This window comes from Dromaius novaehollandiae, chromosome 26 (assembly GCF_036370855.1).
Source record: "Dromaius novaehollandiae isolate bDroNov1 chromosome 26, bDroNov1.hap1, whole genome shotgun sequence".
Taxonomy (NCBI): domain Eukaryota; kingdom Metazoa; phylum Chordata; class Aves; order Casuariiformes; family Dromaiidae; genus Dromaius; species Dromaius novaehollandiae.
This window is the reverse complement of record NC_088123.1, coordinates 8106321-8122684: the sequence shown is the minus strand read 5'-3', so window position 1 is coordinate 8122684 and position 16364 is coordinate 8106321. Positions and strand designations below refer to the sequence as shown.

At 55.7% G+C, this 16364-nt stretch overlaps 1 protein-coding gene across 1 annotated transcript; it reads right to left on the bottom strand.

Moving 5' to 3' along the window:
* Positions 1-338: 338 nt before the first annotated feature.
* EIF4EBP1 (eukaryotic translation initiation factor 4E binding protein 1) lies at positions 339-9374 on the bottom strand. The gene is made up of 3 exons (XM_064497656.1): positions 9113-9374; positions 2073-2243; positions 339-725 (listed from the first exon to the last, which is right to left on the bottom strand). Exons 1-3 carry the CDS (start codon positions 9258-9260, stop codon positions 694-696), a joined length of 351 nt encoding a protein of 116 aa, XP_064353726.1. The 5' UTR covers positions 9261-9374; the 3' UTR covers positions 339-693.
* Positions 9375-16364: the final 6990 nt, after the last annotated feature.

Genomic DNA, 16364 nt, shown 5'->3' with positions numbered 1-16364 from the left:
GCTTGGGGACACCTGTGACATGACCTAGCAAAAGAATCAGCTGAAAGTAAACCATGAACAGTTTTGATAACTATTTCTGGAAGCAGACTCAAAGCACACAAGCTTCCTGCAGTGACCACATGTTACACAGGGTACATAACTTAGGCAAAGCAGGCTTCATGCGTCCTAATGCAGCCTTTGTCTTCGGGGGGAACCAGACAACGGTGCTCACCACTGTATGTTGATCTCAAGCCTGTACACAGGAGGGCCCTACAAATTTCCCCTGCCGCAGGTTAGTACTTGTCTTGCTAGAATGAAGCAAGGATAGAAGCCCAGTTTATTGCATTAAATCCCATACCAGGAGACTCAATGATTTTTATTTCTCCCATGTATTGCATTTCTGTAACTTTTACAGTAGTAATACAATGATTAACAAAAGCATAAAACCAGAAACAAAAACAATCATTGAGAATGTCTCCTCCTGCACTCTGTGGCCCATCGCAGCAGGGGCTGTACTTGTATATTTGCACCCACATGGAGAGGCTGAGATTCAGTCCTTGTACCAGGATGCATTCTGTTCTCAGAAGTGAATGAGTTTCCCTTCCCAGGAAGCAGGAAGGCACTCAAAGCACGGGCTTCTGTAAGCCTAGCTGGTGGGAATCCTCAAGACAAGGCCCCACTCTTCACTGGATAAGCACTCTCAGGGCATGTGCTTTAGATGTCCATGTCAAACTGCTCTTCCTCACCTGTTGAGAAGGACAGGAAAACATGGATGAGTCCTCAAAGTCCCACATCAAATACTAAATATTGTGCTGAAGCAACAACATTCAACTGTGCCTCAGAGAAACATGGCAGTTTGGACTTAAACTAAACCTGCATTCAGGCATCAAGTCTGAGAACAAAACCATCTTGTGCAAGCAGAATGCATACTCTGTCCCTAGGAGGGGATATTTTACTCATGTATAGAGAGCAAAGGTAGAGGAGATCTCCCTTCTGGAGCAAATAAGTTATTTCTACCCCTGGATTTCCCTGTAAAAAGAAACAATGTTGTTGACAAAGGATCACTGAGATCTACACTTGTCTTTGGTAACAAGTCTATTTCATGACTTGTTATCCATAGGACTGTATCCATGGTTCATGCAACTTGATAGGATGCTAGTGTGAGTAGTGATCACCAGGTCCTGAGGACAGGGCTTCTTTGGAAAGAAGTCACAACCAAGCTGGCATCCAGCATGCAGTCCACATTTCAGTTCAACAGCGAATCAGCTGAGCTGCTAAGGTCACAGCTGTGTGTAATAAAAGCCATTAAGCAGTATTGATCCTGGCAAGATTTTGCCTAGAACATGGAAGCCAGTTAATGAGTACTCAAACTACTTTTATATTTAGGGAGCAGATCAATCTTAATATCTGGTATTTTAGGCTGCTTCAAGAAGGAATCTCACATAAAACTTCTTAACCATTGAAGAGCAGTATTTGCTCATTTTACTAATAGCATGCCTTTCAACAAGCATTCAAGTTCACAAAGTAGCCAATGACCTCTGTTCTCCTGTGCCACAACCTTTATTTTGCTATCTTATGCACACCTGCAAGCTTTCATAGAACCGACTAAAGCCAACAATGGCTATTATTTCCTAGCTATAAATATTAAGCTCATTTGTACCCTAGAAGCCTTGATATCAAGAAACCAAAAGAAAGTTGCACCTCAGGTGGTATCTAAAAAAGCCCCAGAACAAATCTTACTTTGAATAGTAACCTGATCATTTTCAAAAGTACAAAGCCACTGCAAAATAGCACAGGATATCCACAGGCAGGAACAGCAGCACCCATTCTCTCAAAGGACTATTCATCCAGTAGCATTTTCCCAAATGCAAAGTTAATAAGAATAAAGTAGTAACATGACACAAATTACACTTAACTTACAGAAAAACATTCACATTACTGGGGACCATATTGCTCACCATAGGTTCTAATATTAAGCTCTACAGCACTTGATTTTACAAGAAACTATCAAAACATTAACCTCAGTTCACAGGAATCATCTGGCTCCATCCCATGTGTAAACTTCTGTACTTCACTTGTTCATGTGCACTCACCTACGCTCACTTTCTCATCATAGTTCTGGACATGGTTGTTTTCAGTCTTTGACTCCTCCACATTTGGGCTGGTAACACCTGGAATGTCCGGAAGGTCAGAAGGCGGTGTTTTGGCAACTGGAGAATTGCGGCACTCCATCAAAAACTTACGGTCATAAATAATTCTGGTACCTACAGAAAGAAGATATGACACTCAGCTTTTTGTATTTTGATGCACAAAAGAGATGGCTATGATTTGGGTAGTCAAGGTTACTGGATTGTTCCCCAAGTACTAGGACAGGCATAACATTCCCTTCAAGGGACCTGCCTGGTTTACATTTTGGGTCATAAAATTTGGATATCCAAATCACAGCTATACACACAAACCAGCAAAAGGCATATTTAAAGAGATACTTGTTACATAGCACTCACTGTCCATTTCAAGCTACCTCAGAAGAAAGTCAGACACCATTAACACTGTTTATAGCAAAAAAAAGTACAAGAATCAGCCACCCAAATAATAGTTTTGCTACCAGTCTGCTGTGTGGAGAGAACAACTCCAAACCCTAGTCCAATGCTGCATCCAACAGATCTGACCTGTCCTGTTTAACATGGTCATAGCAAAAAAAAAAAGGAAAAAAGTTAACTGAATTTCAGTTCATAAATATAACAGGCTTTTCCAAGTTGTCAGGGGCCGAGAACTGTAGGCAGATACAAGCATATGTATCAAGAAACAGGAAGCAGCAGAGCATCTGTCACACTGAACATTGTCTAGCAAAAATTTCTACGGAGTTCCTGCCTTTATGTACCATGTGCTGACTGTGCAGCTTAGTTATGTATACCTTCCAAAAAAGGCTCTAACACAGACACTCCTTAATGGCCATCTGTTTTAACGGTGAATCCAGACCACATCCTGCTCTTCCTGCTTTAAGTGATAAAACCAACTTTAATGGATTAAAACAAGCCTCAGAGGAACAGCAGAGTTGAGGCTCCATGCACAGATTTCTAGGAACACCGCTATACTGGACAGCTTGTTCCTTACAAAGGAACTGGTGTTGGAAGAGCTCAAAGCCACAGAAAAGAGATACCTCTAAACAGACTGCAACCTTAACCCAGAAAGTACTGAAAAACAGTTGTTTTCCCCCCACTAAGAGTAAGGTTGCAACACCCCTTTCTGGACTGCGCCTTTACTGTTCTACTCCCATTCCTTTCTGAAGGAAAAAAATCAACTTCTCATATACTCTGAGTTTTAGCTGTAAGTATACACATGTGCAAGGGAAAAACCTTGCCTTTACTTTGGAGCACAGCTAGAGAGTAAGTAGATATTAGGAAGTTCTGCTAATGAGTTGAAAACACCGAACTTTTTAGGAACAGGTTTTGGATTTGAGTTGCTTCTCCAGATCAAGGGGAGGAAAAAAAAAATCAATGCAATTTAGAAGCATGCTCCAGCAGTCAGGCAGGATTTGAGAAGGAACAATCCCAGTCTGTTAAGTGTTAAGTCACTGGAAGGCTTACAAAGGCAAGGGTGGTACTTCCCAGAACTGCAGCTCCCATACCAAGTATTAGGAGTACATTTCATAACAGCAGATGAGAACTTTCACTCCCGTTTGCATTCGTTCGCTCAGTCACATGCCCGGAGCTATGCTTATGAAACCAGACACCCTGTACCAGGCCAGAGCAGGACAGCCCACAGCAGCTGTCACCAGGAGCAGAGCTTGACAGTGCTCAGCATCCAGGAACAGACCCCTTCCAGCTCGCAGAGCAGGGCTAAGAGCAGCTCTCCTCCCGCTGTAGGCAGTATTTAGCATTCACCGAGCACACGGAAAGGCTATGCAGCATGGGAACTGCTCTGCTCCCCGAAGCTCTGGCTTCAACACCTGACCGTCTCTGCTGTGCAACTGGAAAGTCAAAGGGGGTTTGGCTCATTTTGAATATCCTCATGAGAGCTAAGTTTGATGGAAGTGTCCCAGTAAAATACCATCTTGTTGCTCCCCTGCCAAAGACAGCCCTGCAGCTCTGGCCTTTACAGAGCACAGGAACTGCAAGCTGTGCCGCTCCACAAGTGAGCACATCCCCGTGGAAAGAGTCACCGCCTCCATGGTGGGGTCTGCAGGACCGGCAGCACACCAGTCCCCCCGCACCAGGGTCCTCGCCAGGTGCAGCACTATTACAGACCGATTTCAAGCACGGCACATTCAAACCCTGCACTGGGCCCACAGTCTGTTCTGCCATGGGACAGGTTTGCCACTGCCCCCACCAGCATAAAGAGAAACAGCAACTTTAAAACCACCCTGAAAAGAGCTGCTGGAGCACACAGCCAGCACATCGCAGGGGCTCCAGAAAGCCACAGGAGCAACCCGACAGGCTTCAGCTGACAGCTCAGAGCACCAACTACCAGCCATGGCTGCCCAGAAAACCTCTAACAGGACTGTGCAGAGCTGGAAGCTTACGGAATCCAGAGGGACCATCCTAACGGAGCACTAGGCAGCCTCCAGGAAGGGCAGAGCACTTCAGCAACGGGAACCTTCTTCAGGAGGCAGCTCCTGCTGCCGAGCACACTACGAACACAGGCGGGAACACTGCCCACCAGCACAGCTCATTGCAAGCAAAACAAGCAACACAGCTCTTCCTGTGTTCTCGCTTGCGAGGGATGGAGCTGGCCGAACTCCTGAGCTATGAGTTCACATGGAATTTACTTAGGGAAACACAATGTGTGCATGTGCTGGCGGCAAATGGGCAAGAAGCCTAGACAAACAAGAAAGTATTAATGAGAACAGGCTCTTTATACTTAAAGGTCACATATCACCTCTTACACGCTCCTCCTTGCTTCTTTATAATCAGTTCTCCTCTGCTGACTGCTGCAATAAGAACAAATTTACCTCCTGTGCTGTCAGATCAGAAGGGAGCTCCTTTATTCTGCCCTCCCCTCCAAAGGGGGCCACGGAGCCTAGAAAGGTCTGTGAAGGTAGCTGAAAAAGGAAAATTGACTCTCTGTCCAAGTGCCTGCACCAGGCCAGGAGCCAGAAACTGTGCTGAAGCTCAGCCGACTTGCATCAAAGCCACAGCGGGCCTCCCCGCTCTCCTGCTGCTGGGATGTGACAGCTGACGCTTTATAGAGCATCACAACGTACTCCCCTTCACTTCCCTCCAAAGGATCCCTTTTGTCCACAAACTGCATTTTAGGATGTCACTTCAGTGCTTCTGGCAACTCAACTTCACCTCAGTGATGGGCAGAAGGAAAAGTCTTGTGAGGAAAAACTTGGCTTTTTGACCACAAGCAGAATGAAAAAAGCTGATCCACAAGCACCTGATGACTGGAAAAGCAAATACACCCCTACTCTTCCCAAAAGAAAGAATTTGGATGCTAGACAGGCATAGCTCTGTGTTCTGTAGCTGTGAAGTACTACTGTATCAAATCTTAATATTTGTTTTTAACATAGTTAGTCAAGTCTGCATCCTTCCAAGACCTCAGCAGTCAAGCTACGAAATTAAGTTCCAGTACCAGCCCTTACCAATCCACAGATTCCCTCTGGTCCATAAGTAGGCTTTTATAACACTAATTGTCCCCATGGAAAAAGCAAACATCAGATTTGCTTCAAACTTAAACACAACACTGTTTAAAACTCAAACATTGGTAAATGCAGAAGAGAGAAGCTCCAGAAATTTGTGGACATTTGCACCCCAGCAGCAGCTTCCCCGCAGCCCATTAGCATGCTATACCCGAGAGCAGTGAGTGATCATGGGCACTGGCATCCAGCACTGCTACTGTGCATTTCTAGTTTTGGCACCAAGCCTCATTCACTTCACTTACATACCCAGTTCTGCTTACAGCCACTGGAATCACTTCAGAGTTTACAATGCTCAATTTTTCACTGAAAATTAGTAAGAGTTTTTGCGTGACAAACTTAATTTGCTACTTCTGACTCTTGAGATTTAATCTACTGCTTGCATGAAGTCTCAGATGTTTTGTCAGTGGACTACAATATTTTAATTATTTTCAATAAAAGGATTTAAAACAAGTGCTTCTGAACAAGATGATTTTCTCTCAGACATCTGGGCTTACATGCAAAGAAGTAGTGCAAAGTATTCTGCCCAGGAGAATCACTGCATACACAGATTAGCAGAAGAACAGACCAGAGGCACTGTCTCAGGAAGCAGAGAAGCTCTCCAAGCTCAAGTTGGCCTGTGCCCAGCACGTTTAAAAGGACACTGACTTAACCAACAGCAGTTCTGGTGTATACAGAGATTAAAACACAGAATGATGACCTATGAAAGCCACCTATAGCAGTAAGGCTCAAGCTAAAAGATAACATGCAGAGTGCATTAGTATAGGCAGTTTGGTCTAAACTTCCAAAAGGTATGGATATTTGTTCTCCCAAGAGCTCTTCCAGACTACATAGGAATTCTTTACAATGCTAGAAGTGAAGGAAGACTGGTAACCTAAAGGCTGGCATTCTCCCACTCCTCTGGGATTATTCGTTATACCTCCTTGCAGCAACAGTAATTCCACATCTGACCTGCAGACAGAGTCTGCAGTTGGGCCTCAGAAGAGCGATTTGCCCTCACACAGGCTGAGGAGGGACTAAGTGTACCAAGCAGTCACAAGAGCTCTGGATTTTGCCAGATGTGCACACCCTAACAATACAACCCATACTTCTGCTCTACACTCTAGACACTCGTTAACCATCTCCAACACAGACAGATGATAATCCTGGAAAGATCTCACTATGCTACACAGTTCAAGTGTTTAACTTCTGTTCTGTTACTTAGAGCACATGAATATAGCTGAGAAACACTAATTCTAATTCTCCTTTCGTGACAATTACTGCAAGTGCTATCTAAGTATTTCAGCTAGTTGCTGCTTTCAAAGAAGAAAAACATGTGGCAAAAATAACACTAACTTCAGTTCCCCAACCAAGTTTTCTGCACAAACTCAAAAAACAGAAGCAAGTCAGCAATATTGACTTCCCTCTTTCTGAATTTCTTTAGCCCACAAAATATTATGTGTTGTAAAAAGACCAGCAGGTCTGAAAGCTTAGCAAAATGACATCTACTGCCTCCCATTTAGTTTGTTCCTTTGGCAGAACTTCAAGTACAGTCAGCTCCATTATTCCTGCTGTTTGCATTGAACTTTTATGCAGCAGCACAGAGGAAAAGTTCTTAGAGGTATGGAAAAAGTGATCTCAAACCACTGCTCAACAGGGGATTCAGCTGCCAGAGTCAGAAATACACAGCTGATTTGGTGCACAGTGTCATCTGGAACAGTCACTTGTCTCACAAAAGCCAAACTACACAAACTAAACAGCAAATTCAAGGAAGCCGTGTGGACATAAGCTCTTTGCAATGGGTAGGCCCTTCAGAAAGTTTTGCACGTTATGGTCTTTCTGTAACATACAGAGACAAAAAGCACATTGGGTTTAGCTAAGATAAACACTAGGTTTACAGCTTTTGTACTTCCATTGCACTTGCTTCCATCCTAAAGAGGCAGCAAACATGGGCTAGTTTTCAGAACCAGTTTATTCTGTTGGGTACAAACGACTGAAGGTGCAGATCCCTAAGGGACACCATTCCTAGCAGTCCCACACCACAAAACCGTGGGGGCTGCACAAGACTACTTGTAGCAGTGAAAGAGGGAACCAATCTGCTGTTATTTTTTGCAGTAGAGCACAGCACTTTCAGAGGAAGAGGTACAGCACTCCAGAGAAGCAAAAAAATTCCATAAGGCAACAGGGCTTTACTTAATCATTACCAAAAGCAACCACAAATATCGGAGATTAGAATTAATAAGTAACACAAATGGAGGATGACTCTACTCCCTACAAGGCTACTCAGAAAACCAGCAGCCTTGTTTACCAAGGAGGACACGCAGGTGGATCTATTTCACTGCCACAGGATCAGGACCCCTTCCCATTTTGGGGAAGGCAAAGCCTTACTGGCTCCCTTGTTCTCTTCCACAGTGCAGCAGCCAGCAGAGGCCAGACTCCCAGACCCACCGGGCACCCCACACTTCCCCCCCAGCACCCCCCACCCCGCTGCTGCCTCGTGGGAGAGCTCCTCAGCTGCATCCAGCCCCCTCCTCAGGGGGCCGCCCAGCCACACCAGGCCCCAGCCCGGGGGGCCCTGCACCGACACACGGGGCTCCTGGGCCCCCCGCCAAGACATATGCTCCCGCTGCCAGGGCGGCCTGCCAAAACAAGAACGTCCAGGCACCCCCAGAGACCCTCCTGCCCAAACTGGAGCCCCTCCCTGCAGGCCAGCTGCAAATGAGACCACCCCCCAGCAGGGCAGGGCCCCCCATACACCCCCTGAGCCCCCCCATGCCCCCAAACCACCCACATTAGGATAAAACCCACCTCCACATAGCCCCCCCATAACACCCCAACAGGGCAAGGGCCCCCCCCATACACCCCCTGTACCCCCCACAACACCACAACAGGGCAAGAGCCCCCCCCATGCCCCCAAACCACCCACATTAGGACAAAACCCACCTCCACATAGCCCCCCATAACACCCCAACAGGGCAAGGGCCCCCCCATACACCTCCTGTACCCCCCACACTGGAGCAAGAGCCCCCCCATAACACCACAACAGGGCAAGGCCCCCCCTCCACATTAGGCCAACAGCCCCCTCCACACCCCCCCCCATACGCTCCAACAGGACAAGAGTCCTCTTGTAACCACCTCCCCTCACCGGGGCCAGAGCCCCCATAACCCTCCCCTTATCAGGGCCAGAGCCTCCCCCCCCACCCCATATCCCCCCCCCAAGCAAGGCGAAAAGACCAATATATCCCCCCCCCCCAGGGAGGAGAGCGCCCTCCCCCCCCATATCCTCTCTCTGGGGAAAAAGGCCCAACACCCTCCCGCCGGGGAAGAAGCCCCCCCCCCCACACCGGGGCAAGAGACCCTCCCAACCGCCCCGCCCCACCCCGCCGGGGCGAGAGCCTCCCCACAGCCCCCTTAACCCCCCGCCAGAGGGCGCCCCCCCCCAACACGCCCCCCCGAAGTGCGGCCCCCTCCTCCCGGGCACCTCCCGCCGCCCTACCCCCCCCAAGGGGGCCCTACCGCCCGGCGTGGTCCCGAAGACGGTGCCTCCCGGCGTGGTGCTGTAGGCGCCGGGCGACAGCGGGGCGCCGTCGGGCAGGGCGAGGCGCTTGCCGGGGCCCGGGATGTCGCGGCTCGGCGTCTGCCCCGCGCAGCAGCGGCCCGACATAGCGACAGCGCCGGGGGCTCCTGCCACCGCCGCGCCCGGGGCCGCCTGCGCCTCGCCCCGCTGCTTCCGTCGCACACGCCCCTTCCGCCGCGCGGCACGCCGGGAAAAAGGGCGAGGGGGCGGGGCGACGCACGGGGGCGGGGCGACGCACGGGGGCGGGGCTGCGTCGGGGGGGCGGGGCTGCGTCGGGGGGCGGGGCTGCGTCGGGGCGGGGCGACGCACGGGGGCGTGGCTGCGTCGGGGGCGTGGCCTCCTAGGCCACGCCTCCCGGGGGTCCCTGGCCCCGCCCCCCAGTACCCACGTGGAGGGGAGGGGGCGCGTCCCCACGTGCAGCTCCCGGGCCCCGGCACGGCCCCGCTCCGGGGGGCGCCCAGCTCCCTGCTCCCCCGGGGGGCACCGGGCCCTGCTGCCCCGGGGGTGTCCCCAGGCTCCTGCTCCCCCGGGGGGCACCGGGCCCTGCTGCCCCGGGGGTGTCCCCTGCTCCCCATGGGGTGCCCCCAGCCCCCCGCGAGCCCCCCCGCTCCCCGTGGGGTGCCCCTAGCCCCGTCCCCTGCACTGACCCCCGTGGGGGCACAGCCCCCTGCTCCCCCCGGGCGTCCCCGGCGGTGACCCCTGCGTGCCCCGCACGGGAGCCGGCTCCGGGGTGGCCGCGGGCGCCTGCGGTGACAGATGTCCCCCCCCCGCGGTGTCACCTGGCCCCGCGCAGGTGGCCGCGGGCAGCGGGGGGTGCCGAGCCCCGTCCCAAATGGCTCTTCCCCGGGACCACCCCGGCGCGGAGGCCGCCGGCTGCGTGTCCTGTCCAGGGAGCCGGGGGTAGGAACAGGCGCATGGAGCAAACCGCGGTCCCGGGGTCGCCTGTGCGGCGCGAGACACGGCACTCGACGCCGGGGAAACCCGACAAATGCGCTGCCCGTGGGAGAAGAGCTGAATTTTGGCTGCATCCCGATCCCGGCGCCGGCCGCTCCGGACCGATGCTGACACCTGCCGCCGGCCGAGCAGCACGGGAACGCCGCGCGGGTCTCCCGTCCTCGGGCAGCATCCTGCCTGCGTGAAGCACCTCGGGGACCCCCGAGGACGGTGCCGGGCCCGGCAGATGCAGCTCGGCACGGGGCCACGGACGGACGCTGCTGGACCAGCACTGCATCCCGCCGCCCCTTCCCGTCGCCGCATCCCTCGCCGCAGCCATCCCTCTCCTTCCCCTCGCCGGGGTCGAGGAGCCGGGGCAGGGGGGTCCCCAGGGCACGTCCCAGCCGGGCTGGAGCGCCGGGCTGCCAAATCCCAGCTGGACGGGTGCCCCGGGAAGCCCCGGGGATGGCAGCGCCTTCACGGCCGCGGGGCTGAGATGCCGCTTTCAGGGGGCAGCAGCAGCCCGCGGGGCCCTGCCCCTCCTGCCCCTCCTGCCCCTCCTGCCCCTCCTGTCCCCACCGCTTTCAGCCCCTCTGCTGCAGAGCTGACGGCCCTGAGCAGCCCTTGGGGAGCGGGAGCCGCGAGCGGGGACGCGCGCTCCCTCCAGCAGCCTCCCGGCGAGGGAGGTCGGCCCGGCCGGGCGCGGAGAGCGCGTCCCGGGAGCTGGGAAGTGGCTATGTGTGTGCACGTAGCTGCTCAGGTTTCATTATGCTTAATGGTTGTATTTGTGAATTTGTGTTTACATATTTATACTTGGGGATTTATATGTTTATATTTGGATATTTATATATGTATATATTTATATTTATATGTTTATATATTTATATTTGGACATTTATATATTTATATTTGGATAGCTGGATGTTTTTATTTGGATGCTTGTATGTTTGTATTTGCACGTTTACATTTGTGCATTTACACCGACGCTTACAGAACTCGCCGGGGAGGCCGGTGCCTCGGCAGCAGCCCCTGCGCGGTGCCGGGCGATGGCGGGGCGCCGAGCGCTTCTGCCGCCGTGTTTACAGCCCCTCGATGGCCGATGTTGGCCGCAGATAACGGCGGCCCCGGGAAACAAGGCCCCGGGGCAGCGGCGGCGCCGGGAGAGCTCGCACAGCCCTGCCGTCGCGGTTCCCCCATGCAGCCCCGGCCGCGCCGGCACGCGGAGATGCTCCTGCGTTTGCAGCAACCTGCTCCCTCCGCGCCGCCCCGTGCAACCGCCCCGTGCAACCGCCCCGGGAGCAAGCGAGCTTTTCCGTGCCGGTACCGGCGCCGCGAGAGCTCTCGGCATCGCAGCGGCGAGGGAGCAGCCGCCCGCAATGCAGCGTGCTTGCGGAAGCCGCCGCGGTTTTGCAACGAGCTGCAATGCCGAAGAGCGGCTGGGAGCCTTCGCGCCTTCCCTGCGCCGGGCGGCCAGACCTGCTCCTGCTCCTGCTCCTGCTCCTGCTCCTGCTCCTCCTCCTCCTCCTCCTCCTCCTCCACGCCGGGAAGCAGGCTGCTTGCAGCGCTCATGGCACAAGCGAACAGGCCGCGCTCCGAGCGTGATGTGGAAAACGTGCCGATGGCCGCAGCCGGCCGCTCGGCGTGCCAAGAGCAGCAGCGGGCTTCAGCACGGCCCGCGGGCACCCAGCGCCGGGAGCCGGCAGAGGGGCCGGGAGCAGGACCGGGAGCCGGGAGCACCCCGGCACCCAGCGCCCTGGCAGCGGCTCTCGCGCCGGGGCTTCCCGCGGGGCGGCCCTGCCTTCGCCACCTCCCCGCTCCGAAACGCAGCCGGGAATTAACCTTTTCCCCATTTGCTGCTCTCGAGAAGGAGGTTTCTGAGAAATGTCCGGGCGCCGGGGGGAATGCACGGGTTAAAAATAGCCGCGGAGACGTGGGAGCCGCGGAGCCGCCGCCGAGGGAGCCCGTCGCGCTGGCGGGAGGCAGAGGGAGCCTCCGGTCTTGCCGTTGTTGTTGTTTTTCCTCTTTCCCAAGCAAGCACGAGGAAAACAGCCCCGTCCCGGCGGGAGCCCACGTGCTGCCGAGCCGCTGGCACGAGAAACGCCCGCGGAGCCTCGCGGGAAGCGTGGACGCAAACGGATCCGCTTGGCCCCGGGAAGCGGAGACGGTCCCGGGAATTCCTCCCTGTGCCGACGCCTCTTCTCCGAGCGGGTCCGGAGCGGCCGGAGCTCTCGCACCTCGCCGGGAAGGGGGTGCGGGCTGGGGGGCTCCGGCCGTTTCGCCGGCCCCGGATCAGCCCCCATCGCCGGCAATGAGGCGCTTTGGGGACTTTCTGGCTCCCCTGGGCGCCAGGCTGAGGCCGGCAGGGAGACGGGACACGTTGGAAACGAAAACCTCCCGCGGGGCGTTTTAGAAATGTCGGAAGCGGGGAATGACGGCACGAAGGGGATTTCTCCTGCCGCGGCTGCAGGGTTTTCACGCAGCGATGGGGGGGAGAGAACAGCTTAAAAAAATAAATCTGGAAACGCGATTGCCCAGGGACCGGGGGGGGAGGAGGGCCTGAGGCCGCCCCAGCGTAGCCTCCGACCTGGCTGGATTTCAGGATCTCGGTGCCCCTTTCTCCCATTCCCAGCGCCCCGCGCGGCAGCAGCGAGCCGCCGTGCCAGGGGCCGGGAGCACGGCCGGGACCGCGGCTCGGCCTCCGGGGAGCCCCCGGGACCCTCCGCGTCCCCCGGCGCTGCCAGCGCCTTGGCCCCCGGGAGCTTCCCTGGGAAAACAGGATGTGTGCATCGCCCCGCGCCGCCCCGGGGGCCTGGGAGCGCCGGACTCCCGGGAATGCCTTGCCCGCGCCCGCGGGAGCTGGGATCGCGGCCCTGGGGCTCACGGATCCGGGCTTGCCGGGATTCGGGATTGCGGCCCCGGAGCTCACAGCCATGGGGGCGATTTTAGGTTCTCCCAGCTGCGAAGCAGAAATCCTCTGCTTAAAGCACGGTGAAGACGGGGCGGGCAGGGCAGGGCAGGGCAGGGCAGGGCAGGGGGACGGCGCCTTCGGCCCGGGAGGTACCGTGGGGTGTGAGCACGCCGGGCTCCGAAAACGGCGGCTTGCATAAAAGTCCGTGAAACAGCACATTTTTGTCTTTTTTTATTGCTCTGCCCCGGAGCCTTTTCCCTTCCTGCCGGCTCTGCCCGAGCCCCCCGGCGCGGGGGGCAGCTCCCGGGGCCGCGCTCGCAGCGGCCGCGGGGAGGGGAGTTTTCGCAGAGCTGATTTGTGCCCCGCTTCCTCTGCCGCCCGGGACACGCAGTACCCGGCGGGCTGCGGCTCCTCGCAGCCTGTTTATGTGCTGACGAGGAGACACGATGACAGATAATCCCAAACAACTTCAAAGCGAGATCTGCGGATCCGATACGGGAGCTATTCCCAGCGTCTCAGCGTGGAGGCTGCTTACATGAAAGCGGGAGCGGGACCGACCGCCGGGGCCCGAGCGGTGGGACTGGCCTGTCCGCTGCGAACCCCGTGGGCCGAGGGGATTTGGGGCAAAACCGTGCCCCCCCACCCCGGACCCGTGCGCAGGGCCCGCTCGGACCCTCGTCCCTCCGTCAGGTGCAGCAGCGAGCCTGGCAGGAGAGCGTTAACACTGGCAGATCAGCTCCTGGGAGGCTGTGATGAGATTTGCAGGGCCTCAGCTGCCCACGTCACCTGGTCTGCCCCAGCTGCAGGGCGTTTGCGGGCTGGGGAGGGGGTATAAAAAGGCGGTGGGGGGCCAGGGGCTTCCTGGCTGTGGACTGGTTTGGTGTGAGGCTGGGAGCAGCAGCAGCAGCAGCAGCAAGGCTCAGCATGGTGCAGCAGGCTGGGGGCAGCTGAGCATGGGGCAGCTTTGCTGTGGGGCAGCTGCATCCCACCCGCCCCACGGGGTGGTGAGTGGGGATGGGGCCTCTGGGGTCCCTGGTCCAGCCCCCTGCTCTGAGCAGGGCTGATGCTGGTGCTGCATTGGGTTTCCTGGGGCCTTTATGCAAAAATGGATGCAGGGAGCTGCGGGGTGGATGGTCCTGGGGCTGGTGGGATTTATGTGCTGTGCAGTGAAGGCTTGGTGGTGGTGGTGATACTCTTTGTCTGTCTCCCTGCAGAAGCTGAGCCTGCTGTGTGATGCCTGTGTGCACCTCCCTGGAGCCTGCGTGCCTGTCCCAAAGGCTTTGAGGGCTTCAACATGGACCCAGGTTGCCCTGGTTAGGCTGGGAAATGCAAACCATGCCAGGAGGAAGGATGCTATTGCTTTGCTGGGGTAAGTATGTGGCTTTTTGGGAAACTTTTCCCCCTGCAGCAGAGGAATGAGTGTGGTACCTGTCTGCTGTCCCTGAGGCAGGGCTGGAGGGCAGGACCCCAGCCCCATCAGAGGGCTAATGTGCCCCTTGGGGTGCTGTGCCCATGGCAGAGGGTACTGGGCAGCTCTCCCTGGGCTGCAGAGCGGTGCCTCCCTGGCTGCCCCTGCCCTTCTCCGTGCCCTTTGCTCCATGCTGGGGACTTGTTGCAGCCTGGCTCCAGCTCTGGACTGTGCAGGCAGTGCTTTGCAATACTGGCCTGGCTACAGCGAGGTGCTGGCACCATCTCTCACTGGTGCAAAGCTGCATTGTGTTGCTTTGGGTGCAATAGTGACTCTTGCCTGCTCAGCTCTGCGTCCCCATGCTCTAGGGGATGGAAAGGCACAAACCTCAAGTCACCCTGGCGTTTGCTTTCTTGCCCTCAGCTGCACCTGGGAAGAGTGACGTGCTTAGGCTGCTGGAGCTTCATGTCCTGGGGACGTGGGGTGAGCTGCTGGTGACCCATTGCTCTACAACTGCGTAGCAGGATTTAAAGCCTTCTCCATTAACACCCCCCTGCCAAGCCCCAGTGCATGAGCAGTGTGCGGAGACGCTCTTCTGGCTGTGCTGAGCTGTTCTGGGCATCTGAGGAGCATTTTCAACTTCCTTGATCAGCTAAGTGAAAAATTCCCAGTTCCAGTAGATGTGGGTGAAAAAGCTCCCCCAAACCTGCCCTGGTGGGAGAGCAACAGGCCGCCGTGGGCCTGGGGCGGGGGGACGCCCTGCCCCACGTGGGGTGGAGTGAGAGCTGTCGGCTCTCCACTGCTGGTGCGGTTCCTGCTGGGCACCAGTTTCTACTGCCTGTCCTTTAACAGGGAATTTGGGAACAGCCAGGGGATGAGAGCATGAGTTTCCCGCTATAAAAAGCCTTTGTTTTATCCTACCACAGCATTGGCCTGGCTCAGCCTTGGCAGAGTTTGGATGTGCTGCATTTAATGATGCTGGAGCCCAAGCTGGCGTTTGCCTCTTGCTTCCCTGGTCTCCCTCCCTGCTGACCGGCTGCCCGCTCCTTGGTGCCTGCCTGCGCTCCTGGGTCCAGCCAGTGCTGCTGAGCTCACGGATGCAATTGTGAGTGGAAGATGAAGATTAAAACTGTGCTTAACACCTGAAGCAGCAGGTCATGGGAGCTTGGGCAGGGGTCTGATAGCTGGTACCACGTCCTTCTCACCACTGCTGGGCATCGAGCCCTTGGTACGAAGAGGGGCTGAGCACAGGCACTCTCGCTTGCACGCCTGCCCAGGCTGGGCTTTCCTGGGTAAGCTGGAGTGGCCTGTGCTTGTATCTGTGCACATCTGGCACAGGGGACCAGCCTGGGCAGCCCTGTGAGGGGCGATGCCTCCTCCAGCCACCCCCAGTATCAGGGCACCCCCGTGATGCCAACGCTGCTCTGGCAGCTGGTGCTCTGGGTGAGAAACAACCTTTGCAAAAATGGGAGCATCCTGTAGGAAACTCCATATTCTTGTGTGCTGTTCTGTCACCTTTCTATTGTAGGTTTGTCTGTGAAACTTTTCCTCCCTTTTTAGGTGGTGGATTGGCTTGCTGTATGGTCCTGCAGCCCTGTCACTGCTGTTTCCACCCTTCTGAAGCTCCAGTGAAGCTTCCAGCCTGTGAGTTGTTGGAAGGAAGCGAGAGCTCGCGTCTGCCAGGCTCCTGCAGCCGTCCCCAGCTACCCTGTCTGCTGAATGGCAGCTGCTGGCTCTCTGCTTTACACCTCTTGGGTAATGCCTTGTCCCACGTGCTTGGTCAGGGGGTTAATAGCGCCAGGGCAGCCTGTGTGAGCCTTAAACCCTTAACTAGGGTGGTCACGTGCATCCAGCCTGTTTGGGGTGGATAAGAGTGTGGGACAGGGATTAAACTGCGCAGGGACTTGGTATCTCCTTAACCAGGAGTACCAGCGTGCTAAAA

Coding starts and splice junctions, on each gene's coding strand:
- EIF4EBP1 (XM_064497656.1), bottom strand. CDS start 9,260: ATGTCGGGCCGCTGCTGCGCGGGGCAGACGCCGAGCCGCGACATCCCG. Junction 2,244..9,112: donor CTTCGGGACCACGCCGGGCG/GTAGGGCCCCCT, acceptor TTCTTTCTGTAG/GTACCAGAATTATTTATGAC. Junction 726..2,072: donor TGATGAGAAAGTGAGCGTAG/GTGAGTGCACAT, acceptor CCTTCTCAACAG/GTGAGGAAGAGCAGTTTGAC.